The 24,787-nt window shown below is 57.8% G+C and overlaps 8 protein-coding genes across 8 annotated transcripts; 3 read left to right on the forward strand and 5 right to left on the reverse strand.

Moving 5' to 3' along the window:
- Positions 1-1,259: 1,259 nt before the first annotated feature.
- Positions 1,260-3,867, reverse strand: P884DRAFT_329276 (uncharacterized protein; the record flags this gene model as incomplete). Its single annotated transcript, XM_069445629.1, has 2 exons — positions 3,257-3,867; positions 1,260-3,198 (listed from the first exon to the last, which is right to left on the reverse strand). The coding sequence occupies exons 1-2, from the start codon at positions 3,652-3,654 to the stop codon at positions 1,260-1,262; spliced, it is 2,337 nt and encodes a 778-aa protein (XP_069298193.1). The 5' UTR covers positions 3,655-3,867.
- A 1,340-nt stretch (positions 3,868-5,207) lies between these two features.
- On the reverse strand, positions 5,208-6,880 carry P884DRAFT_199182 (major facilitator superfamily domain-containing protein; the record flags this gene model as incomplete). Its single annotated transcript, XM_069438216.1, has 4 exons — positions 5,208-6,216; positions 6,298-6,440; positions 6,594-6,768; positions 6,858-6,880. 4 exons carry the CDS (start codon positions 6,878-6,880, stop codon positions 5,208-5,210), a joined length of 1,350 nt encoding a protein of 449 aa, XP_069298194.1.
- A 4,247-nt stretch (positions 6,881-11,127) lies between these two features.
- P884DRAFT_198996 (POT family-domain-containing protein) lies at positions 11,128-13,081 on the forward strand (the record flags this gene model as incomplete). Its single annotated transcript, XM_069438202.1, has 2 exons — positions 11,128-12,289; positions 12,387-13,081. The coding sequence occupies 2 exons, from the start codon at positions 11,128-11,130 to the stop codon at positions 13,079-13,081; spliced, it is 1,857 nt and encodes a 618-aa protein (XP_069298195.1).
- A 1,243-nt stretch (positions 13,082-14,324) lies between these two features.
- Positions 14,325-14,838, forward strand: P884DRAFT_258879 (uncharacterized protein). Its single transcript, XM_069441286.1, has one exon. The coding sequence runs from the start codon at positions 14,401-14,403 to the stop codon at positions 14,743-14,745; it is 345 nt and encodes a 114-aa protein (XP_069298196.1). The 5' UTR covers positions 14,325-14,400; the 3' UTR covers positions 14,746-14,838.
- A 1,427-nt stretch (positions 14,839-16,265) lies between these two features.
- Positions 16,266-17,516, reverse strand: P884DRAFT_269282 (uncharacterized protein; the record flags this gene model as incomplete). Its single annotated transcript, XM_069442261.1, has 1 exon — positions 16,266-17,516. One exon carries the CDS (start codon positions 17,514-17,516, stop codon positions 16,266-16,268), a length of 1,251 nt encoding a protein of 416 aa, XP_069298197.1.
- Positions 17,517-19,366: 1,850 nt separating this feature from the next.
- Positions 19,367-19,699, reverse strand: P884DRAFT_199242 (uncharacterized protein; the record flags this gene model as incomplete). The annotated part of the gene is made up of 1 exon (XM_069438218.1): positions 19,367-19,699. A coding segment is annotated over one exon (333 nt), but the record flags the coding sequence as incomplete, so codon positions are not given.
- Positions 19,700-20,453: 754 nt separating this feature from the next.
- Positions 20,454-21,972, forward strand: P884DRAFT_258883 (mitochondrial 54S ribosomal protein mL58). Its single transcript, XM_069441287.1, has one exon. The coding sequence runs from the start codon at positions 20,755-20,757 to the stop codon at positions 21,472-21,474; it is 720 nt and encodes a 239-aa protein (XP_069298199.1). The 5' UTR covers positions 20,454-20,754; the 3' UTR covers positions 21,475-21,972.
- Positions 21,973-22,194: 222 nt separating this feature from the next.
- On the reverse strand, positions 22,195-23,870 carry P884DRAFT_277144 (uncharacterized protein; the record flags this gene model as incomplete). Its single annotated transcript, XM_069443044.1, has 4 exons — positions 22,195-22,816; positions 22,918-23,150; positions 23,223-23,520; positions 23,623-23,870. 4 exons carry the CDS (start codon positions 23,868-23,870, stop codon positions 22,195-22,197), a joined length of 1,401 nt encoding a protein of 466 aa, XP_069298200.1.
- Positions 23,871-24,787: the final 917 nt, after the last annotated feature.

A 24,787-nucleotide genomic window follows, 5' to 3' on the forward strand; every position in this document is an offset into this window, starting at 1 on the left:
AGCAAGCCACCGTCCCTTTTATGCTTAAGGTAGGTTATTCGATCTTCGGTAGATATCCCAGCCCGACAACCCTTCATGCCTACATACTCTAGTTATCGGCAGCTTTACCCATGCAGTGTCCCTGCTGTCGTCATGCCAGGCTTCTGGGTCCCTCCAAGGTTGGATTGCTCGCATTGTGGACCATGACGCTGCGGATGCAACGCACCAGTTGGGTCCACTATGACGAAGCACCTTTCCAATGCCTACTGTGTAGTATGAAGCTTTCTCTGCTGCTTTCCACCACTGACATCTGAATTTTGGAGAACCGGGTGTGGGTGCTTGGTCAAGATGCGAACTCGGTGATTCTCCCGAAGAACTCCGAAACAACGCAAATAGCATTTCCAGGTTGTGTGCGGCATCGGAGTTTTGCTTGGTTCAGTACGGACTGTACTAGTGACAGGGCTGAATGAATGGATGTTCGATAAAAAAAGGTCCCCCGCGTCCTCACACCCGCACACCCACGCAAGAGTGCAATACCCCGCGGTTTCATCCCGCTTCGGTGGAGATGACCTTGGGAAACTCACAGAGAAGCAGCATCGGATAGCTGAGTGACGCAAGGAGTCTGTCTCCAGCTGAATTGAATAATACCACATCATCTTTTCACTCAAAATGACTGCAGCTGCACTTTCGCTGCTCCCGAGGCATTGCCCACTAGTTAGTTAAACCAGTTTGGGTAATTTACAAACAATGGCAGACGTGGGGGTCCAACCAAAAGTAGGGAAACGACGGCGACATGGTCACGGCCTCTCAAACGCTGGTCCCATAGCGGGAAGGGCTCCAAATAATTTTAGTTACCCCTTTGCGGATTTGTTTATGCCTCTGTCCCTGGCGTCTGGCAATCTGACAACAAATGCGCTTCAAGGTGAGAGGACTTGAATCTGAAACCGGCCTCGACCAACGCCGCTCGCACCAGCAAGAGCAAGGTCGGCCATCCATTGGCTGTTGGCCCCGAAACACAGCCATCCCAACGACTTCACAACCACTCACCAGCTAGGGCGCCCCCCGCCCCCCCCGGGGAAGCCCCCCAATCCCAAAGAGCTGCGATGTTGTACATACAAGCGGATCAATATCACAAACCAATCCCAACGCCATCAGCCCACTAGTGAAATGCTGGGAACCAGGGGGCGAAACCACAGAAGAGAGTAAAAAATGAGGGAAAAACTTAGCAGGGACCAAGAGATTCGAAAAGAAAAGATATTGTTTAAAAAAAAACACAAGGTTCAGGGTTGCCAACCCTCTAGCTCACTCGGATGCTCCCACTTGATCGGGTGCACCAGCATGCTCCTGAGGCACATCCTCCCCGTCCCGCTCGCCCTCTCCTCCTCGACCTTGCCCCCGCGGAGGGTGCCCTCGCCGGAGCGGCCGCCGCCGGGCCCGCGGCCGTCGTGCTGCGCGTAACCGAGCCAGCGGCGCCACAGCAGGCCCGCGAACTCGCTGTGGTAGTACCAGGTGGTGCCCTTGTGGTTGTGCTCGTTGCGCAGGTCGAAGGGGCTCCCGCGCCCGCCGCTGGACCCGTCGCGGCCGCCGTTGAAGGCGCGGTCGACGGCGGCGAGGTCCCAGCGGCGGTCGAGCGAGACCGGGTGAGGGGCGTAGACGGCCTTGAGCCCCCGGTGCAGCGCCACGCTGGCCGGGAACATCTCGCTGAACATGGTGTGGCGCAGCCGCCACGTCTCCTCGTGCATGGCGGCCAGCAGGCGGCGGCTGAGGCGCGAGGCCGTCACGATGGCGCACCGCCGCGGCGGCGGCGGCAGCGCCGTGTTGTAGCCCGTCACGTCCGACGCGAACACCCAGCCCGAGTCCTCGGCGTCGAAGATCGGGTTGAGCGTGATGAGGTCGGCGTCCTCGCCCACGCCGCAGGCCGGATCGGTGCGGGTCGCGCACGACGGCGGGATGAAGCTCTGGCCGGCCTCCTCGGCGCGCAGACGCGCGCGGCCGGCGAAGGAGACGGGGCCGAAGATGGGCGAGCGCCCGCTGGCGAGCGTCTCGTTGTGCACGAGGGCGGTGAAGTTGGCCCAGTCGCCGTGGTAGCGCGGGATGTAGTACTTGGCGGAGCGTTCCCAGGCGCCGACGCGAGATTGCTGCTTGGCCCACGTGCCCAGGCGGTCAAAGAGCTCGTAGTAGTTGCCGAGCCAGCGCATGTCGAGCTCCCAGTTCCAGAAGTGGTCGTACTCCGGATGGTTCATGGCGAAGTACTGGAGGGGCATGTGCGCGCTGCGGTAGACGCCGTGTATGTCGCCGCCGCTGGGGTTGGAGAAGCTGCGGCCGAACTGCCCGGGATAGACGAGGCGCATCTGCTCCTCCGACCAGAGCGTGCAGATGCTGTGGAACTCGGCTGGTACGTTGTCGTCGAGGACTCGTTGGGCCGTCGCCGGATCTGCCCAGATGGCCTCGTTGTCATCGCGAACGTGAAGGAGGAAGTGGACGGTGTATTCACCTCCGGACCGCAGGGCGAGCTCCGAAATCATGGCGCGGAAGTTGAGGACTGCGTGATGCGTCCACTGAAAACCGGTGTATGCCCGGACCACGACGGCAGTCCGCGGGATCTTCTTCTTTTGGGTCCCGCCGCTGCTGCTAGAGGACCGCTCGGCGTTCCTCGTCGTCGATCTGGTCGGGGAGGGCTGAGTTTGGGCACCGGGCTCTACGAACCGCCCCTTGTTGGATTCGTAGCACCGATCCTGCGCCTCTCCCCAATCAATGTTGTCATAATTTATCTTGCCCGTCTTTGCCCACACTGCCTCAGACCCCGCCCGCTCTGTGTCCATACCGACTCCCACGCCTCCTTCATCAAAGCTGTAACCCAAACCATAGGGGCCGTATCTCCCAAATCTGTCGAAGCAAACATCGTCCCTCAGCCCAAGGAGGCCATGGGAGCCAATGACGGGCTCCGGTTGGCCTTGGACGATGCCGTTGTACGCGTAGAGATCGGGAACGGGGATCTTGTTGTCTTTGTCGAGATAGCACGGTTTGACTGGGTGGTACTGGGCCTTGTACTCGGGCGATTCATAGTCCGGCTGAGGCACATACGGGGTGGGTGTTGGCAAGCCCGTATAGGATATCGTGAGCGGGTATGGGGACTTCTCACCCGGCAGTCCGGGGTACTCGGGTTTGTATTCGCGGGCGGGCACGAGGGCCTTGAGGCCGACAAAGAAGCCATCGAGGCTGTCGGGTTAGAACAAATCATGCGGCGAGAGAAGACTTGGGGTTGGGGGATGCTCACTGTTTGTATTTTAACCAGTGCGGCATGCCTTCGCGCCAGTTTGAGGCACTCGCTTCCTCCGAATTCTCCGAGCCCGCTACGACCACGACGACCCCCGGGTCGTTCTTGATGCCCTTGGCTCCATGGACGTAACTGGTGTCCTTCGCATACGGCTTGGAGTGTACCAAATCTAGCAGCCGTTCCCTGCGGGGCCCGCGCTTGCCGGAGCTGAGGGTGAGGAAGAGAAGGGCTAGGCCCGCGGCAGTCCATAGGATGACCCTCCGATATAAGCAATGGCCCAGCAGCGTCCGAATCTTCGGCTTCTGGTACACTGGGCGCGGTAGGAGGGACTTTTCGTTATTGGAGAGGAGGCTCGTTAGGGATGAACTGCTTTTGAGTATGAACGAGCGGCGGCCCATCGCGTTAGAAGTCTGCGAGCCGAGAGCGAAGAAGAGATGTGCTGTTGTCTTGCTGTCCGGCAATAAGCAGCTAAGAACAAGTGTATTGGCTGTTGCTTTACATGAGACTAGAGCAGGAAAGCACCGGGAGGGTTGAATGCTTGTTTATGAGACGGGTATTGAAAACAACAGCAACGTTGTAGGCAAAAAAACAAGGACAATCAAGGCATTTCAACTAGCCCTACACAATACGTCACAGGGCGGCCGACAGCATCGAGCAGCCAGGAGACCTGAGAAGTATTTGAAGCATGCTGACCGCAGAAGCAGAGGCGACGGCCATGCAGGCATGCAGCAACAAGCATGCACGGAGGCGCAAGACACTTGTCTGTGGGCAGGGCCTGCCAAATGCAGGCCGGGCCAAGCCCGTGGTTCAGACCGTTGGACAAGGCGAGACAGGCCATAGCCACCCGGGAGAAGACCAGAGGGAAGGCTGCTCTGTGGGGACCTCGACCTCGATCCGCCCCCGAGTCACCAATGCCTTGGCCCGTGTTCGGAGGCTCACAGATCGCTCGAAGACCGTCGGGGGCCTGCACGGTCATAACGGGGCAGTCTGGCCCGGCCTCTGACCGAGTTGCGGCAAGCAGCAGGTGCCATCCATGGTCCGAGGATTGCGAGGGCACCAATCTGTCCGTAGGGGACCGCGATGGCACCTAAAACCCGATGGCGTGGTCCGAAGCAGCAATTAATCGCTTCTCTCGCTTTAAAGCGTAACTAGTGTATTTTCGTTGCTGAAGTGGGAGTTGAGAAAGATGAATACAACTTACAGTTTGGGTGCGCAGTGCCTGAGGTGGGTCCTATTATAACCCAGATGCGACTGCCCCACCAACTGCCTATGGGTACCTCCACAAGATTGGCCAAGACCTTCAAGGAATTGAAGCTTTGACCGTTACTCCACGCGTTCCAGAACCCGGAGACCTGAACCATGAAACATTGCACCACCAACACCCGAAGGCTTTTGCCACATCTCTAACCAACCCAAACGTTACCGGGAGACGTCAGCCGAAACCTCCGAGAGTACATGCATTGTCCTTCGTTCTGTCTCGCCCACCCACCAGATCCACGCGGGCCTTGGGCCGGGAGGGGCGAGGCTAGGCAGCGATCTCCCGAACGATCTTGCACGTCTGTATTACTCATATGCACAAACATCCGCGTCGCGACCTGTACATAGTATGAACGTAAGGATAGTTCTTTTCGGTAATCTATAAACCCCTGCTCGCAGAAGGCCGAGGTCTAACTAACTGGCCTGTTTCCTCTCAAGCCCCGGGTCTTCAGCATGTTTCATCTTTGATTTAACTATTTATTACACACATCCCTCAGTGGCACCTCTATCTTCCTCAAGCCAACCCGGCCTAGCCGCTGAAACCCAAAGCTGGCTTCAACCCGAAGTTCGAGTCAACTGCACCAAGTCGCAGCAACTTCGACATGATTAATAGATAATTTTCTCACATGCTCGGCGAAGGAAAAAAAAAGCATTCTGCAGAACGTCAATTTAATTCCCTGGCTCGGACGCCGTGCTATACCCCGTCTGCTCTACGACCGAGCTCCTTCCTCGCGACGCTCTGTTTGGCAAGCCTCCTCGCCCTGCGCCGCTTATCCACCCGGTCCCGCCAGCTCTTTCCCCACCAGATTGTCGCTTGGACAGCCGCGGTGCCCCCCATCAGAAACAGAGCGCTGATGGTCGAGAACCAGCCGACGCCTATGCGCTGGACGGCCGGGAGCACGCAGGCGGTGGCTGCGCATGCAAAGAGGTAGCGCACAAAGTAGTTTCCCGCAATCACCTCGGCCCCGCGACCCTGCATCACGTCGAGGCAGTACGTGTTCAGGCTCGGGAAGCAGAACAGCTGCGCGACGCCCTGCACAAACAGCGTCACCACGGCCAGCGGGATCCCCCCGGCCTCCTTCTCGACCCCCCACCCGTACACCAGCACACAAGCCGGAATGACGACGCCCATGAACGGCACCGCCGACCGCAGCCGGTCCTCGGACACCCTGACCCCGTCGCGCTTCGCGATCCAGCTCTTGACCACATGGTCGGCGTACCGCCCCCCGACCAGCGTGCCCACGAGATAGCCCGTGCCCGGGGCGAGGTAGAAGAGGCCCGACTGCATCGGCGTCGTGAGGTGGAAGCGCGGGTTCAGCACGTACCGGATGGGCGTCAGCAGCGAGTACATGTTCCAGATGACGGCCGACGAGGCCAGGCTGGCGGCCACCAGGTTCGGGTACACGAACAGCCGGAGCACCCGCGCCGGGTTGATCATGCCCCAGAGCACCGTCATCTTCTGCCGCGGCGAGTAGCCCTCGAGGTCGTCCACCTTGCGGTGATGGATGGTCTCGGGCAGCAGGGGAGTCAAGGTGAAGAGCGCGGCGAGCCCGGACAGTCCCGTCTGCAGCCAGAAGATGACGCGCCACGAGGCATAGGTGACGATGATTCCGCCGATGAAAGGGCCCAGGGCCGGGCCAATAAGGGTGCCGGACATAAACCATCCCAGGGCAGTGGCGCGCTCGGTCGGACGGTAGATATCGCTGGCCCGAGAGACAGATGCGGATGGTGAGCGTCTTTTCCATGATTCCGATCCTGAGGTGTGACCCGGGGGATGAACTCACCCAATACAAGCTGACCCGACCAAGATGAACGCCGTTCCCTCAAATGCGGTCAGGACGCGGAACACAAAGAACGCGGCCAGGTTCGGGGCTAAAGCAGTCCCAATACTACACGCGAAAAACAGCATCGCCGTCACCTGGTTGACCTGTTGCGGTAGTCAGCGGTAACTATTCACCCAGCGACTCCGTTCAAGCCCCTTTCCCCATCGCCACAGTATCACTGCGACCGAAAGAAAAGAAGGGGGTGGGGTGGGGAGGGGGAAGAAGGGGAAACAGTATTCAAGACCAGAAAGACTGACCCTCCTCCGCCCATACACCTCGCTCGTCGGTCCCCACACAACGGGCGACAGCCCCATCGTGAACATGTAGACCGCGTTCACCACGTTGATCACCGTTCCATTGGTCCCATATTCGCGTGCCACCTCGGGCGTGGCGGCCAGGACCGATGTGCTCGACACGGGCGATAGAAACGAGCTATCTGAGACGTTAGAGATACTCGAAGAAGGCGAGCTCGAAAGAAGCGGACAACGAGTTCTGCTGTGTACACGCTCGCTATTACGTACCAGAAGGAGAGCAGGGCGACCATGATCAGCTTGCGGTGCGGTGGGAAGCGGTCGTACACCTCGTCTGGGATGGTGGGAATGTGGGAGATCTGGTGCGTGATGGCGTGCTCGCCGACGGAGATGTGGTCTGCCAGCCCCGGTTCCGGACCCGGCGTCTCGAGGTCGGGTCGGGAATGGACCGAGTCCGGGTACCGACCCCAGTCCGTGTCCGGAGCCGAGTCGGAGGAGATCCGGTGACCGGTGGAGGCTGACCGGGGCCGGTTTTCTGCGTCACGGGTCGAGTCCGAGAATGCGGGCGTGGGCTTGCTGGGTTGGGCTTTTCCCGCGGGGGTAAGGGATCTCTGTGGATCTCGGCCGTCTGCCGGTTGTAAGCCGTCGGAGGGCCGTTGTTCACTAGTGCCGGAGGTAGTCATGGTTGGTGGCCCCCTTTGTCTGGCCCGGCTTTGGCGATGATTATATCTGGCCAGGCGTAGCGGGTAGATACGTCAAGTAAAACTAGCGGACTAAAGGGGTATACTGGACGGAGAAGGCTGGACATGGTTAAATGTCTGCGTCGATAAAATATATGAGTTTTTCTGCGTCTTGACCGCCCCGGACGGAGATAGGCCGGGCAAGGTCCCCCTCCGCCGGGTGCCGGGTTCCATGTCGGATACACCTCCTCCAATCCTAGTGCGATACACGCCCCACAACTAACGCAAATCAGAAAAGTGGCCAAGAAGTCCAGGTACACCCAACCCAATACAAATTTCTTTAATATAAAAGTATCAATACCTAGTCTTGCCCCCCTGGTTTTCAATTACCTTTGCAAGCCGTCGGGGCATTGAGTGTGCCAGGCACTGAAGAAACTCAGGGGGCACTGCCTCCCACGCCTCCAGAACAGCCAGTCGAAGCCCTGTAAGGCTCAGCGATTGAGTATCGTAGCGATGTTCAAGCCAATCCTTCATCCAGTGCCATACATTCTCAATAGGGCTCAAAACTGCGCTTCGAGCCAGCCACTATACTCAGCTCCTAACCTAGGGATTTTATCTGTAAGTACCTTTGTATAGAAAATTATTAGGAGAGTGACATGGTGTGATGATTGTGTAAGTGGCTTGCAAAAAGGTGAAGAAAAGTGGGGCATGTATCGCACTAGGATTATTTATCCTGGAGGAGGTGTAGGCGTCAGTGGCGCAGAGCCGAGGTGCGAATACGGAGCATCTCAAATTGAAGAAACAGGGTTAGGGTATAGAACTCTATGCGACATGCACCCCATCCTCTGTCGAGAGATGAGAAGCTAGCAGCATCATCGCTTATGCTGCGCACGCTATGGAGTAGTAGTCCCAGAGAATATTGAAGTCTCCATGTTTTGTAGGCTGTACGGGTGTACTGCTGTTGTGATGTCCGTGACGGTGTGTTGAGTGCATGTTGCATCCTCAATAAAGAGATCTACGGATTAACTACAGGGTATGTGCAATCTAGATCTTGGCGCCGCGCTCATTATAATCCACGTATCAGCAAAGCACCATACCAAGGGGCCAAGGCCAAGGTAAGAGAAGTTTCGAGCCACGGGCCGCGCGGTGAAACAAAGACAAGCAGGTGGCCCAGACCCGCAGCGAACCGTTTGTTTCCCTTTTGGGGTGGTGGACTCGGAGATCCAGTGGAGTCCAATTTCCCGCCTCGCCGTAGATCTTTTGTTTTGTACCTCTAGTGTAAATTGACACCAAAAGACTTGATCATTCTTTTATAAGACGTCGAACAATATCTAAGGAAAACCAATGCCTGTAAATACACCTTACACTACAGATTTATAGGAGTATAGCAAATCTGATATCTATCTTGGAAACTTACTCTTAGGGTATATAAAAGCAAGCCAAAGCAACCACCCTGTATGGCACAATGTGAGGTACCTTAGCTAGCTTGTAACCCTTGTTGGCCGGGGGTAGAAATCAGACCCCACTGGACCTCAACTGTTCATAACCCCTTTTGGCAGGCTTTTGTTCCCAACTGCCGGGAAGTGGAGTTGACAGTTCCTTCCAACTGTGTGCTACCCCACAAATTCGTTGCGCATGTGCCTACGGATAGTTACTTTCGTTCCCTTCAAAAGACGCAGTGCGGCCTTTCAATCACGCAGACACACACATTAAGTGACAACCGGGCCGACATCAAGTTCGGAAATGTGCTCCGGCCAATAAGGGATTCGACATACCGGATTTCGAATTGGCAGGGTAACGTGACGTCAAAAATCGAAGGAGCGGTCTGAGCGATGGTGCCTCTCCGGGTGTGCACTGTTCCCGACATGCGGATATGTATACTTCAGAGTGACTTGACATATACATGGTATGCCAGTGGGAGAAGCGCATGTGGAACCAGGCTGACCCGAAAGAATCGATTCTTGGGCAGCACCCAGAGCACGACACGGCTTAAAACTGACAACGGAGGACTGATGATGCCTACTGAATAATTACTGGAAAGAACCAACCAACCAACCAACCAACCAAAAAAAAAAAAAAAAAAAAAAAAAAAAAAAAGAGGTCAAGGTTCTCGGCCACGTGGGCCCGAGTCTCAAGTTTCTATGCCAATCCGCTGCCTCGAGTCGGACTTGCAGAGAACACCCGCAAAACGATGCTCGCAGCCGAGGTTGGCGGTATGCGCCGACCCGAAACATCAACTCGTGTCACTTGTAGCCTGGGCCTCGAGCTTCTCAGACGACCTTATCTGTGGAGAGGGACGATAGTGAACCCCGTTCCTATCATGATGGCGAGCCCCGTTCCACAACGTCGGCGACGGCCAAGAAAGCCCAGTCTACCCTTCAGGAAGGAGACAAGAAAATCCCGTCTTGACCGCCGAGACGGCGATCCCCTCGGCTGAGATTTCCGCCTGAATTCAATGGCCCTGAGGCGAGCTTCGGCCACGCCCGCGGAATGGTTCGGGTGATGGAGTGGTGTACGGAACAGTGTGACATCTGATTACGGCATCAGGCTACAAGACCAGCAAATCGGTCGCGTGCGCTCCTGCCGACTCGCCTGGGTTGCGCATTTTTCGAGGGAACGCGTGCTGAAATGCGCGGACCAATTCCATGCTCAACGGCATCGCTTATCTCCACACACCTCCGGCTGGATTAGTTAATTACCGACGGCGCATCTTGGCCGGCCTTGGTCCGCTCCCCGTAGGCGCTACGGAGTTACTAGTCCAACAAAAACGGCGAGAGCTCCGGCTCCAGACGGCTGTGGCCCGAACCAAGCATCCTGACCCGTGTTCGACAGTTCTCGGCACCGCTTGGCAGCCACCGGCGGCGGGGCATGCCAAGCTTCGTACGGCATGCTGAATTTTCTAGGAGCCAGTCGTTTGTTGTTTGTTTGCTGCTGCCAAGGAGCAGGACGTTGATGCTTTAGGAAGCTGCCCATGCCGATGGCGAAAACCCTCATGGAGGCCCCCCAGTCCCGATGAAGCCGTCTCCCTCCATCAAGCAGTTGGGGAAGACTTGCCTCCTGAGTTGGTGGCTCGGGCGCCTGCCGCCAAGCGCCGGTTCACGGGCCGCCGAAAGCTTCTGTCAAGCCAACTTTTAGCATTCTGCCGTGCCGGATCAGATGTCCGTGCCCCATCCAAGGGCACCTTATCGATGAACAGTATACACTAGATGAGGGAGAAAAGATGAATGGCCTGTAACTGGGGACCAAAGGGAGCAACATTCCGCTCTGCTCTCCTCGTTACGTAATCGTCGGAGGAGCATGGCCAGACCGTCGAGATGGAGGGATGGCAAGGACAAAACGACGGTGCCGCCCTTTGCTAGTTATCTCTCGGCGCTCTTACACCATCTTTAGAAGGTGTTAAGACTTCCAAGACTTTTTTCGGTTTCCAAAGATGGACACTGTTCGCTAGTGTGCGGAATTCGGCAAAATGTGCACGCACAGGACACGACTCGCAGGACGGTGGCTTGCCGGCCAGTTCGCCTCCCCGGCCCAGGTCTCTGGCCCATTTTCATTGTTGGGTCCTTCGATCATTCCATAACCCTCGACTCCAACGTGGGATTTATTAACTACAGTACCTCCCAGGGCGTTCCCAGTAGGATGTATGTACGTCTCTCATGCGGGGATCGCCCACGGCATGATCATACTGTAACGTCCCCTCCGTAGTACCCCACACTCACACACACACAGAGAGAGAGACAAATATATATATATATATCTTGCCGTGCCGCGCTGCGAGGGTACCTCGACCGCGCTCATTCCCATTCCATCTCTCCTCGTTTCGCCCGTCCGAGCACTCTCTTGAGGAGCCCTCTCCTTCCTCCATGGCGTCAGACCCAAAGAGCGTCGCGGTCAGCGACGACGTGAACGCTATCGTCGAGGAGGGCAAGGAGTCCAAGCTGGCCCCGATCCCCTCTATCCAGGACAAAGAGACGGTCGGCGCCGTCGTCATCACGCCCGATGGCGGGAGTCCGACCGAGGAGGAGATGCAGACTCTGCGGCGGGTGCCTGACAAGATCCCCTGGAACATTTACACCATCGCATTCATCGAGCTGTGCGAGCGCTTCTCGTACTACGGCACTACCGCCGTGTTTACCAACTTCATCCAGCAGAAGCGGCCCGAGGGCTCGTCGACCGGTGCTAGCTACGACATCGAACATGGCCAGGCCGGCGCCCTCGGTCGCGGCCAGCGGACCGCGTTTGCCCTGACCACCTTCAACTCGTTCTGGCAATACACCATGCCCCTGTTTGGCGCCTACGTCGCCGACAGCTTCCTCGGCCGCTACCGAACCATCGGCTTCGCGCTCCTGGTGGACATCTTGGGTCACATCATCCTCGTCATCTCGGGCCTCCCCCCCGTCATCAAGAACCCCAACGGCGCCCTTGGCGCCTTCATCATCGGTCTCGTCTTGATGGGCGTCGGCACCGGCGGCTTCAAGCCCAACGTCAACCCCCTTATTGTCGAGCAGCTCGACCTCGAGCGGATGGTCGTCAAGACGCTCAAGAGCGGCGAGCGCGTCATTGTCGATCCCGCGACCACGGCGTCGCGCGTCTACCACTACTTTTATTTCTTCATCAACGTCGGCGCCCTGTGCGGCCAGCTCTCCATGGTCTACTGCGAGCATTACGTCGGCTTCTGGCTCTCGTACACGCTCCCCACCATCCTCCTGTGTCTCTGCCCGCTCGTCCTGCTGTGGGGTCGCCGCCGCTACAAGCGCGTTCCCCCGCAGGGCTCCGTCCTCGGCCGGGCTTTCAGGCTGTTCTTCCTCGCCAACAAGGGCCGCTGGTCCATCAACCCGGTCAAGACGTACCGGCAGCTGCACGACGGCACCTTCTGGGAGAGCGTCAAGCCGTCCAGGTTCGACCCCGCCACGAGGCCCAAGTGGATGGACTTCAACGACGCATGGGTGGACGAGGTCCGCCGTGGCTTCAATGCCTGCGGCGTCTTCTTGTGGTATCCTCTCTTCTGGCTGTGCTACAATCAGAGTAAGTTCTTTTTTTTTTCCCTTTCAACCCTCCCTCCCCCCCCCCGCCCCGCGCCCCTCTCTCTCGCTCCCCCCCTTGGCTAACCAACGATTCTCAGTCAACAACAACTTGGTCTCGCAAGCGGCCACTATGAAGGTGGGCGGCGTCCCCAACGACGTGTTGACCAATCTCAACCCTTTCGCCCTCATCATCCTGATCCCGGTCCTGGACGTGTTCATCTACCCGGCCCTGCGGAGGATACGCATCAACCCGACTCCGCTCCGGCGCATCGCCGTCGGCTACTTCGTGGCCGCGTCGGCCATGATCTGGGCCTGCGTCATCCAGTACTACATCTACAAGAAGAGCGAGTGCGGCAAGTACGCCAACGGCAGGTTCCCCGACGGGACCGAGCGCGAGTGCGCCGACGTCGACATCAGCATGTGGGCGCAGACGGGCTCGTACGTGCTCATCGCCTTCTCCGAGATCATGGCGTCCATCACGAGCCTCGAGTACGCGCACTCCAAGGCGCCCGCCAACATGCGCTCCATGGTCCAGGCCGTCGCCCTCTTCATGAACGCCATCTCGTCCGCCATCGGCTTCGCCCTCGTCTCGCTCGCCGACGACCCCCTGCTGGTGTGGAACTACGCCGTCGTCGCCATCCTCGCCGTCATCGGCGGCACCATGTTCTGGCTGCAGTTTCGCCACCTCGACAAGCAGGAGGACGAGCTCAACATGCTGCCCAAGGGCGAGGTGGGCAGTGCCGTGGCCGTGGCCAAGTTCGAGGAAGACGAGAAGTCGGAGGCGAAGGTCTGATCTCAAACTTTTATGTGTGGTCCGAGATTTTGTTGTTCTCTCTCTCTCTCTCTTTTTCCTGGGCTGCGTATGAAGAAGGTGTGGAATTTGGAACGGAGTGTTTGAGCCATGCTGCATGCAGCCTTGGATATCATGTCTTGGGTTGGGTTGCAGTCGAGTAGCGGTGGTTATTCTTGTTTCTTTTTTTTTTTTTCTCATTAGTGATACCAACTTATCGTTTGTCGCCCAGAGGCAAATGGAGAATCTTGATTAACGAGAGGAAGTAGAGACCAAACGGTCTCGGCCGGAAAAATAGGTTCTTGCCACAATATCCCTCATCTAGGTACCTTAGGTACCTTAGCTGTGACCGTCCCTGCATTTTGAAGGCAGGTAGGTGGGAATGGCATTCCCGGGTCGTGAGGCACTTGCCCTGTCGAGCACTATCTGCCTATCTGCCCCCCCCCGAGAACTTGGAGCCGAGGCACAACCGCCAGGCGGCTCAGGTTGCACAGCATACTTCGGGTAGTTTCCTACTTACCTAAGGTACCGTGAACTTACTAGTCGCAGTGCTCACACAACTCGCCGGCGTCAACAAACCCAAACACAGGGCATTTCAGCGAGGCTGATCCCTTAGCCACACTACCCGCAGTCGTACGCTGTCCGACCTTCCGTCTTCCTGTGCCCGATCTAAGTGCCAGCGAACTCTCGAGTCTCAATTTTCGATTCACGGCGGTCCCCAACTCTTCCTGATCAAGTGACTGCGCGAAACCGACTCTCCATCGGCCCCACGGCTGCTACCTCGAATCTTCGGCAACCCTGCGTCTAACCGAGCACCGCCAACGGAGTGCTACCGGCTCCAGGTCTTCGCGCCTTGCTACGCCTTCGTGATCATGGACGAGACAACAAATTCTAGGCCATCCGCACTCGTTCTGCGCCATGGACAGACTTGTGGTGAATTCGACCCCCGTTATTCTCCCGACTTCGCCCATGGCAAGTGCCGGACCTGCGGCGCGGTTTACAGCATCCTCTTTTATCCGCATGCCCTTCTCCCAATCCTTCGTAATCGGAGTCCAGAACAGCCAGATAAGCTCTGCCCGCAATGGAACAGCGACCCAACTTCGGCGAGGCTCGGCCGGTTGAGGTCTGGGCCACGTATTCAACCTCAAACATGTGATCCTCCTGCTTCGGGTGCGACATTCTGTTGCGGATCGCAGAGCACTTGAACCTTGACAAACTTTTCTTTTTCTTTTATGTTTACTTGGGTTCTCTTATGGGATTTTCCTTCCCAAGACTCAGCTGGGACCTTCTACATAAAAACGTGGCGATGGTGTACACCGCCCATGGTGGGAAAAACAGCTCTTCTTCCTCTCCCAAGAATTCAAAGATTACGTACGGTGTTGACCATAGGCACTCAACCTCCTTACCACAGGCACTACAAACCCGGTGGGTCTATGTCCAGGAGTTTTACTGCTGTCGTGGATCGTGCCCGCCTCTGGTTGGACGAATGTCTCAAGACACACGCGGGATGTAGCCCCAGCGCTGATTCACTGCTACCGACGAGGGTACTCGAGGAAATGGTCTGGATGGGGATATCGACTGAAACAGCGTTAGATCATCGCGGATTCCACGTGGTAATCGGAGAGTATATCAGGCTTGGAATGCAGAAAAAGGTGAGGATTATATGAGGCTCGAACAGGCTGGAGTGGCGAACACTTGGTGGTGTGGAGGTCCAGCCAGAACGGCTTGTTAGCCAGATACTGTCAATCAGCAAGTAGGAGCTCAGAAAGTCGAGGTTGTCAGAGCCAGAGTTGAGCTATACTCATTATTCTCCCTCTGGCACGATCTACAGTATGGTTTCTCATTGGTGCACTACCAACCTCACTCAACTCGGCTGTAAACTGAAGGAATTAAACAGTCCCGCGAAGCCGCTGGAAGCTGAAGCATTTAAGGGTGGAGGGCGCGGGTTGAACGCGGTGTGTGGCGAGGCACAGAAAGTCACAGAGATCTGGATGAAGCCGAATGAGTGTGGGCATCATGATTGCCACGAGGTCTTGGATGGGCAGCAGAGATACGGGCTGGATTACTGGTTACCTAGACAGGCCGACGTAACTCCGACTCCTTACCACAGTGCCCCCTTAATTAACCCTTGGCTAAGAACAGAGTTACGGCCTCATTCTTCTAAGCGTGCGGGGCATTCGACACAGTGAGGGAACATAGCAAAAGAAGAAGAGAGAAAGAGAAACATCATGTTCGTTCGCCCCTGCTGTCACCGTTCAGCGGAAGCTCTCGGCCACGATCAAAAGAAGCAAACCAACACATAGATATCACAGAGAAACGGGGCAGAAAGACACAGAAAAATTTTCGAGTTTGGAACTACAGCTGGCTGCCCATGCTCTGCAGTACCTCCCGTCACCCGCTCCCTTCCCAAACCCACCACAAAAGAGAACTGGATCAGAACACAGCGGATATGACAGACGAGATCGGCAGCGATGAGGCCCCCGGGGCATACGAGAAGCAGAAAACAGCAGATCCCAGTCCTGACTTAGCTGTCCGTATCTCCACGCATATCTGGTATTGAACGTCACAACCACAGCAGGAAAACAGCAAAAAAAAAAAAAAAAAAAAAAAAAAAAAAAAAAAAAAAAAAAAAAAAATTGCGGGAAGAAAATAAGGGTGGGGGTGTGCGGGAAACAGACGAGGAGGACGATATGACAGGAGAACAACAAGGGGTTTGAGATAAGCTCTCCCCTCCTTCCAAAAACACAACGCCGGTTTCTCCATCGCAGACCATCGCCAAACATCATCAACGAGAAGACCCTGTCCCTTCCGAGGAGAAAAAAAAAAGTCCCGTCCTTGCGCCCGTTGTATTCCCTCCCCCGTCGTTTCCCACCAAGCTGGTGTGGTGAGCGACCCGCCCGGGTATCCTTCGCGCCATCGCCTCCGCAAAACACACTGGTGTTTTTCGGTCTCTCTCTCTCCCCTCGCCCCTAAACTTGGGCCAGACCTCTTTCAAGAAAGAAAGAAAAAAAAATGCCAGCCCTCGGTTCTCGTCACAAACCACCACCTTTCCCCCACCAGCCTCCCCGGTTCGTCCTATCCGCCTTTCCGCCTCAACCCATATCTTGGGTTGAGGAGCCTCTCTTCTTCCGAGGAGCGGGCGAAGCCAGAAAAAAAAAGGGAATGAAAACATCCGGGGATATTGGATTCAAATTGTCGGACTCGCCGGGAAACTCCTCAGGCCGCCGCCACTGCCGATGCTCATGTCCCCGCTCCCCGTCCGCCTCAGCGCCTGGGTCATGGTCTCGATGGCAATCTCGCCGTTGACGGTCCCCCCGCCGGCGCCGGGGGACGACAGCTGCATGCTCAGCAGGCTGGTGGGGCTGCCGAGGGACGAAGGGGCCCTTCCGGCGGGGGAGGAGCCGCGGACGCGGGCGGCGGCGGCGGCGGCGGCGGCGGCGGAGAGGTCGAAGCCCTGGACGGACCCGCTCTTGCTGGTGGGCGGGCTGACGCTGCCCGGGCGGCCGGTGCCGGAGGAAGAGACGGGGGAGCGGATCGGGGAGGCGGAGCGCGGGTGGTTGGCCCCCGCGGAGGCCGAGGCGGCGGCGTGCGGGAAGGAGGAGAGGCCGGCAAGGTACGTGCTCTCGCGCGAGGGGCTGCCGCCGCCGGCGCCGAAGAAGCGCTCGTTCTGGCTCTGCTCGGCCAGGACGACGTCGGCGAAAGAGATGAAGGAGAGGCGGCGGACGTCGGTGGTGTCGAAGCTGCCGTAGTTGGAGGCCGTCTCGGCGGTGGCCGGGGCGGCGGCCGCGGCCGCGGCCGCGGCCGGGTTGGTGTTGTTGTCGGAGGCGGAGAAGGCGGCGAGCTCGTCGGCCCAGGAGGCCTCGGTCGGCGCGGCGGCGGGGTAGGGGCCGAGGCCGCCCGTCACGGCGAGGGCGGCGGGCTGGTGCGAGGTGTGAGTGATGATCTCGACGGAGTCGGGGTTGAGATGGTCGTCGGTGATGGCCTCCGAGGAGGCGTCGAGGACCGGGGGGACGTGGTTCTCGGTCCGGATGTGCGAGGGGATGGCGGGGGAGCTGGGGATTAGGGAGATGGCGCTTTCTTGGACGTCGCGCTCGAAGATCTGGCTGCCGGCGGGCGAGGCGAGGCGCGGGGACGAGGCGAAGCCCGGACGGCCCGGGGAGGAGGGCGATAAGGGGGGGTGGTCTGTCCGGACGGGGGACGCAGCCGTTGTGCGGCCTGTGGCCGGCGGCGGGGGCTTGCTGCTGGGAGGCGCGGCCTTGGCGGGCGCCTCCGTCGTCTTCTTCTTGCCGAACCCGAACAGGCTGCGCCTCTTCTTCTTCTCAAGCTCCCGCTGGGCATCGCCGCTGGTCGCGCCTGGATCTCGTTGCGGGTCCGACGACTCGGCTAGCGCTGGAATTGCACCGCGGCCCTGGGCGGGCGCTGCGGTCGCGAGGCTCATCTTGTTCGAGGATCCCAGGTGGGGGCCGGGGGAGGGGGGGGGTTCGCGCGGCTGATGGTCCCGCGACGCCGTCGTCTGATGTATTTCCTCTGTGTATGTACCAAGGCGAACCTGTTAGCAATGCGGTCGCTTACTACGAACGGAGGATCGTCGGGCTTTTTGACTGGTAATCCCAAGCTATGGTTCGTGCGCTAGCAAAGTGGGATGGGATAGGCACGGGATCTCGCAACAAGGAGAAAAGGGACCGACTGCGTGCGACGAGTGGACAGACCAGGACCCGCGCTCCCGATTCGCCGCAGATATATCGACGAAAAAAAAAAAGGGACTCCGTGTCGGGAACCAATGACCAACGAAACGGGTGCGGTCATACCTTGGTCTGAACCCGGCTCCGTGTGACGCTGAAACCGCTGGGCAACCGACCAAAAATTGGACACAATCTTTGCTGCTGTATGTTTCGTTTCGGAGCCGCAGGGGACTATTGAGAACGGATACGGAAGGAGTGTATGTACTGCGTTTTCGTGTATGTATGGATTGGTTCCTCTCGGTACGGGCTTTCGGGTTGGCGCAGAGCGTGACGCAGAGATGCAAGAATAGGTGTGGGCGGCGTTTTCTGCTTGGTCTTGGTTCCTGGATCTAAAACTCGTCTCTTGCTCTCTTTCTTCGCCTGCCGGATTCGGTCGGCTTCCAGTGAGACAGACCCTGACTCTCCGCACGCGCCCACCGAAATGCAAGACAATGAGGACCGCGCTAATCCTAAAGTTGCTGCTGCTGCGGCGGCGGCGGCGGCGTGACTGCGCTGTTTGGGGAGGTGTGCGTTATTATAAGGAGGGAGAGGAGAGGAAAAAAGAAGCTAAAGAGGGTTCGTCGCAAATGTACGCTTTTGCTGTCGTTGTTCTCGGACAGCGAAGGGACGAAGCGACCCGGTGACCTCGGGGGCGCAAATCGCGATCAACAGGGAATGACGCTGTAGTGGCAACGCTTCGAAGGGCTAAAAAGGAGGGGCATGATCGCAGCCGGTTCCTTACGCGCTAACGATGGAGTACTCCGGAGCCCACCTCACACTGGGTAACTATGTATGTATTCCGTACTATGTAAGCGACGTAATGCAGGCCAGCAGCAGGGCCAGACCCACCTTACCCACGGGTGCTACACTGTAAATGGATTACCGTGGGACCTTTTCAACCCAGGGTCCTTTTTACGACCTTTCCATCACTTTAACGTTAAACTACTACCAAACCAGCAGAGTACAGTACATACCTACTTAAGGTACGGTACCTACCTATGCGCACCTACAGCCTTCCATGTGTAAGGTATGCACTTGCTGTAGCGTAGGTCTCGGGAGGAACCAGAGGATTGAATCAATGCCAACAAAAACCCTACACTATGCAAACTCGACCCTTGTAGGTCGAGCACCTGGCTACCACACGTACGCTGGCATTCCAAGTCATTGGGCATGAACCCCGAAATTTGCAGCCCCTGACTGCGCCTCCATCACCAGCCGAGAACGGCTCCGGGGCCCGACCTTCCTTGCTTGTGCTGACAACATTGGATGGGCCTTTGTATCGAATATTAGTCATATCTTAAAAACAAAACATATTTCTGTACCGTAAAGCTCGCCTGTGCTATCTAAGTATAGGTATCTACTATGTACGCATTGTAGTGTAAAATGTTATCCGAACCAAGACCGGCATCATCCGGATGTGTGCCGGGGGCCACTCGTCTCGATGACGGGTGATCCGACTCCCATCAGATAATGATGATAATTAGCACTTTGCTTGTGCGTCCATCTCGTATCGCATCCGATGTTCCATCTCGCAGCGGTGCTGTGGCTGAGCCTCTACCGGCAGCCCTCAGGGCGCCATCTCGGCTGCCAAGCGGCGAGCCGCCGGTTCGACCTGGCCGTGGGGAGCCTCAGCCTCGCGCGGTCTCAGCTGTTTGATCTCGCCGCCCTCGTCCGCGCTGTTGTCTTGTTCCGAGCCCGCTGGATTGCACTTTGTGCGCCGGCGAAGGAACAACCAGACAGCTGCTGTGATGAGCGCCCCTTCCCGCGATCGCAGCAACTGGGACGGACCCGGACTCCGTCTCTCCGTTGACGGGGGCGCTAGAAGTCGTGGATGACCCGGTTTGCCTCGAACCTGATACACAAGCAACCCGTTCGGGATGGGGTGTTCCGAGATGCGTAATCATGAGCCTGAATGATCCATTGGTGCCTGAGCCGCCACAGCAAATATATGTCGCCGTTATCTGTCACCTAACGTTACCCGCTTGTCGCATAGTTTACTAGACTAATACGAAAAGACAAACCACTCAAACTCTGAGTGTAAGAGCTGTTCCGGAGCGGAGGAAGATTGTTGTGCATCATACTCCGTACGGCTTGGGCGGTGTTTTGCTGAATCCAATCGCAAGCTCGGGACTAGGCAAGAATACGGTGAGCTTGCAAATGAAACAGAAAAAGAAAAGAAAAAGACAAACCAAAAAGAAAGAAGAACCCTTTAGGTTTCTGATCGCTCACATTGGGAACAGACAAGGTAACGCATGTTTGTTGTCTCGGCCGCGCAGTCATTGCATTGCGCTCACTGAGAAAATTCGAAGCTGTTGTGGGTATGGTGAGGAGGGACCTAGCTCGGGCATCTGGTGCATTCTGTCCGCTACCTTCCCTGCCGGAATAGGTGTCTCTTATCTGTAATGATTTCTTCCACCCCAGCGTTTACAAGTGTAGTATACGCTGCTTCGCGCTCTTGAAAGACAGACCGAGACCATCAGAGCAAGCAACCAGGCACGGCCCGCCGACCGGGGCCCCACCGAAGCGGGAGCGCGGAGACGTGGAGCACAAATTCGGCCCAGTGATGATTGGCCAGACACTGGCCCAGTTGTGCTAACCAAAGTGAGCGGGCCGACCACGTGACAAGCTTCCGGACGTGCCCGAGAAAAAGTTGATTGCATCGCGACTCCAAATTGGACCGCCCGTATCGTCGTTGTCGAGCGTGAAGGGTGGTGGACGGCGGCCGCTGACGAGAACGAGACCGATCCTGCAACCAATTGCAGCCGCTCCAGCTCTCCCTTTACTTTGTATCGCAGCAGGTCGACTCTCTTTTTCATTTTCTCAATCGCCTCTCCAGCCGTGCCTTCCTTTCACATCACGCACACGACAAAACACGCCTTCCCTCGTCCTCGTCCTCCTCGTCCTCCTCGTCCTCGTCCTCCTCCTCCTCCCTTCCTCCTTTCCAAATCCGCCACGATGGAGGCCGTCGCAACAAGACCAGCCCTCGCCTGCTGTCGTCGGGCCGTGACCTCGGGTGTCCGCCACAAGTCGACCGCCGCCCGGACACGGCGCGCCCTCAACATCCCGCCACACCCGTCATTCCTCAACTCCGGCAGCGACCGCCCGACAACGGACGAGATCATCTACAACCCGCCCTCGTCCGCCGCTTCCGTCTACCACACGCCCTTCAAGTTCCTGCCAAAATCCGACCCCCGCCGCCGAGCCAACCTCGCCTCGGAGCTCCTCGCGTCCTCTACCACCATCCAATACCCTTCTCTTTCTTCTTCCTCCTCCTCCTCCTCCTCCTCCTCCTCTCCCGCCTCCTCCGCCGCCGCCACATCGACGCAACAACCATCAGAAAACTTCTCGTCCTCATCACCATCAGATGAAGTCCCGTTCCCCTCGATCGAGGGGGCCCCCCGCCACAAGGCGCGGCACCACCTGACCAAGGCGGACATCGAGGAGATGCGGCGGCTGCGCGCCCAAGACCCGGCGACCAACACGGTCCAGGCGCTCTCGGCCCGGTTCCAGTGCAGCAAGCTGTTCGTCATGATGTGCTGCCAGGCGCCCAAGGAGCACAAGGACAAGGTCCGCGCCGACCTCGAGCGCACCAAGGAGCGCTGGGGCCCCCGCCGCCAGGCCGCCCGCGAGGAGCGCCGCGCCAGGATGGGCTTGCTCTTTGAGGGGCAGTTATAGGGAACCCCCCGCCCCGCCCCCTCTCTCTCTCTTACGCGCGTGTCCTTGGCCGATCACCCCCTCCCCTTCCCCTCCCCGTCCCCTCTCTCTAAAGGAAAGTGCTGGGAAGGGTTGTGTGAGGGGCTTTGAGGAAAGGGTGGGGAGGAAAAGGGGCTGTCGGTTCTCTCCTTTTTTTTTTGTTGGCTGTTGCTCGCTGAAGCTCTTTTCTCCTCCTTTTTACCTACTACCCTCGCCCAAGCGGTGGTTGGACGTATAGGGGTAAGGGATTAGGGGAGAAGGCTGTCTGGAATAGCTGTGATGGGATTGGCGGTCAGATGCTAACCCCCCAAGGGCTTGTGCGGGATCCCGGTCGGGGGAGATGCCGTGTACGATTCATTCGGTGGACAAGCATTCAGCGGTCGATGGCGGACATAGAGAGACGAGTTTGTGTAAGACAGCTATAAAAGGGAAGCAACGGCTGGCATCCCCAGTCTCCCACTGTATAATGCAAAATGTACCATGTATATTTTCCCCGACACCGATCTGCTCACTGCCTCGGAGTCCTATTGCCCTCGTTGTTCCGATTACCTTGGCGATACACCAATTCTCTCTCTGGCTGGCCTGGTTGCATATTCGGCAGCTCATCCCAGAGCCCCTTTCACTTGCCATTGGTGAGTCATTGTAACTTACTTCGCTAAACTATGCAACTCCCGACCAGCCCGTTTTCGGTGAATTCGTTAGTCAGCTTCCCGACCCCTCCTTCTGTTTTCCTTTTTCCCCTTTCGCGTGGGCCTGCCTATCCATCTCATAATCCTTACTAGACGGAATGACCCTCCTGCACCACCCGCACCAGCTCCTCCGTTTCCCCTGCACCTCCCTCCCCAGGATCTCTCGCCTCGCACACTCGTCTTCCCACTCGGGCACACAGGCGCCCACCTTGACCATCCGCACCCGCATGTTCTTCATGACGCCGCCGATGCCTTCCACCTCGTGCCTGTCGTATCCGGGCTTGATCGCCGGGCTGGGCGTTCTCCGGTCCAGGAGCGACGCGCCCGAGGAGCTGATCAGGCTGGTGAGGCTGGCGGTGCTGCTGGCGGACCCGCTCAGCCCCGTCGGCCAGGGCGCCAGAGAGGAGGCGGAGGCGCTGCTGGAGGCGCCGCTGATCGGGGTGGCGATGGCCACCTGCTGGTAGTACGACTCGGCCTCGCGCGCGTCCTCGGCGTCGCCGTCCATCTCCTGCTCGCGCTCGCGGGCCGCGCAGCACTCCGTCTCGCGCCCGCAGGGGACCCCGCGGTCGCCCTCGCCTATGCCCGTGCCGAGGCCGCCTAGGACCTCGGTGTATTGGTTGCGCCATTTCCAGATCCTGCGCGTGGCGTCAGCATCAAAGGCCGGAAAGGGGCCTACACGGTAGTCCCGCCTGTGTGGGAAAAAGGGGGGGAAGAGAGGAATGTGGTCAGCTTTTACCCCTTATACTCGTAATCGTCGCCTTGGATGGACCGCCCACAGGGCTGGCAAAGCCAGACGCCCGTAGAGTCGCACCTGCAGATCGCCCGCTCCATTTCATCCGAGTCGATACGGATTTCCGGCCCGAGCCGCGGTCTGGCAAGGGAACCCAGGGGTGCATTCACACACGCTTCGCAGAGACGCCGGTGGCGGTCCCGTAGGGCTATTGGGGCTGGAGGTTTGATCGCACAGTTCTAGCCCGGGGGGGGGAGGGTTCAGTCAGGTGTCGGTGAGAGGAAGTAGGGGAATCCAGGTCTGGGACTCACCCGACAGACGACGGTGCCGCATCGACGACACTCGGCCACCATGTCGCGGGCACACTGGCCCGACTTGCCGTTGTAGCTCGATCTCGCGGCATCCTGCATGTACCACCAGTTGCTGGCGCGGGCTCGGTAGCGCAAAGTGTCCTCCGGGTCGACCGGGAGGTTCTCGTTGACGCAACGCAAGGTCGAGGCCAGCAGCATCTTGCGGTACGGCAGGAGGCCACGGCGAATCCGGCGACAGGTCCGCGACAGGCTATCGAGGGTGTTCAGGTCGATGGAAGCGGCCACCGACATGATGATGCTGGTCATCGAGTCAGTAATTGCTCCTTGGCAGGTATCAACTGCCAAGGCCATTGATGATCATGCGGCGCGAAGAGACGCTTGAAGGGTTGGTGCGGCCTACGGGTAGCATCCCAAAGCCTGCGCCATGGAGTTCTGGTTCGGATCCTCCCCGGCCGCGGGCTCATGAGCCTCCTCGTGTTGCTTTCCCACCGCATTGTCGGCACTGCTGGTGGCACTCCCGGCGGGAGGACTCGAGCTGGCTGTCGATGCAGGGAACTGCTTCACAGCGTCGACGGGGCTTGGCCACTGCGGCTTCCCGTCCTGAGAAACCCCGGTGTCCTCCGATTCCAGATTCACAAACACGGCCATGGCGGAGGACGATGTTGACGACTGTGTAATGTGCAGGTCTGAGACGCGGTGTCCCAGGGTAGTTAATACCGGAAAGTCGGTGACGCGGAACGACCCTGGAAACAAACAAGTGGCGATGTTGAGTCGGGTACTCCGTACTATTGTAGTACCGATTAATAGTCACGGCGAAACCCCCCCCCAACCCAAAGCGATGAAGTAGCACGTTGCTACAAAAAGAAGAAGCAAGAACAAAATATTATAAAATAGAAGAGGCAAAACAGGCGGTCATCGTAAGTAATGATGGACTGACTGGCTTGCGGCCAGTTCGACGTGCACAAGAGCGATGTGTTGTCGAGGAGTGTAGCTCCTGAATGCCGGCAGGAGGTCGCTAAGTAGCCCCACTTCCGTAGTCGCAGTTCCGCTCCGCCCCGCCTGTTAAGGTTTTGGCAGCGTTCCCACTATCTGCACTAACAGCGCCGGCATCAAAGCCTGCTGCACTTGGCCATGTGACATCTTTTGCTCGACAGTTAGATCTTCCGTTTTATCTGCCATCATTTCTGCGGAGAGTGACGGTCTTCCTCAAAAGGAAAGGATTGAAGTTCCGACCGTGTTTATGAAAATTGGGATGAATCCTGCAGTCACTTGGCTGACTTGGTTTCTTGCGGCGCTGTCTAGAACCATTTCCGAGAGTGCGATCACCGATTGAGTTGGGAAGGCGTCATATTTCCGAAGTCTGCAGCCATCGATGAACGAGAGTCAATATGTCGCATTGCAACCACGAGATACCGCGGGTGACAAGACGCAGACGAGAGAAAGATGACGCTATCTGTCGGACAGCTCTCGGCGAATGGCTGCTGCAGGTTCAACATAACAGGCATGGAAAGGCGTAATATACACGTTTGAGCAGGTTGTCGAGAGGTCTCGAAGCATCGAAAAGC

Source organism: Thermothelomyces heterothallicus, assembly GCF_042370625.1.
Source record: "Thermothelomyces heterothallicus CBS 202.75 unplaced genomic scaffold P884_scaffold_9, whole genome shotgun sequence".
In the NCBI taxonomy this organism is placed as follows: domain Eukaryota; kingdom Fungi; phylum Ascomycota; class Sordariomycetes; order Sordariales; family Chaetomiaceae; genus Thermothelomyces; species Thermothelomyces heterothallicus.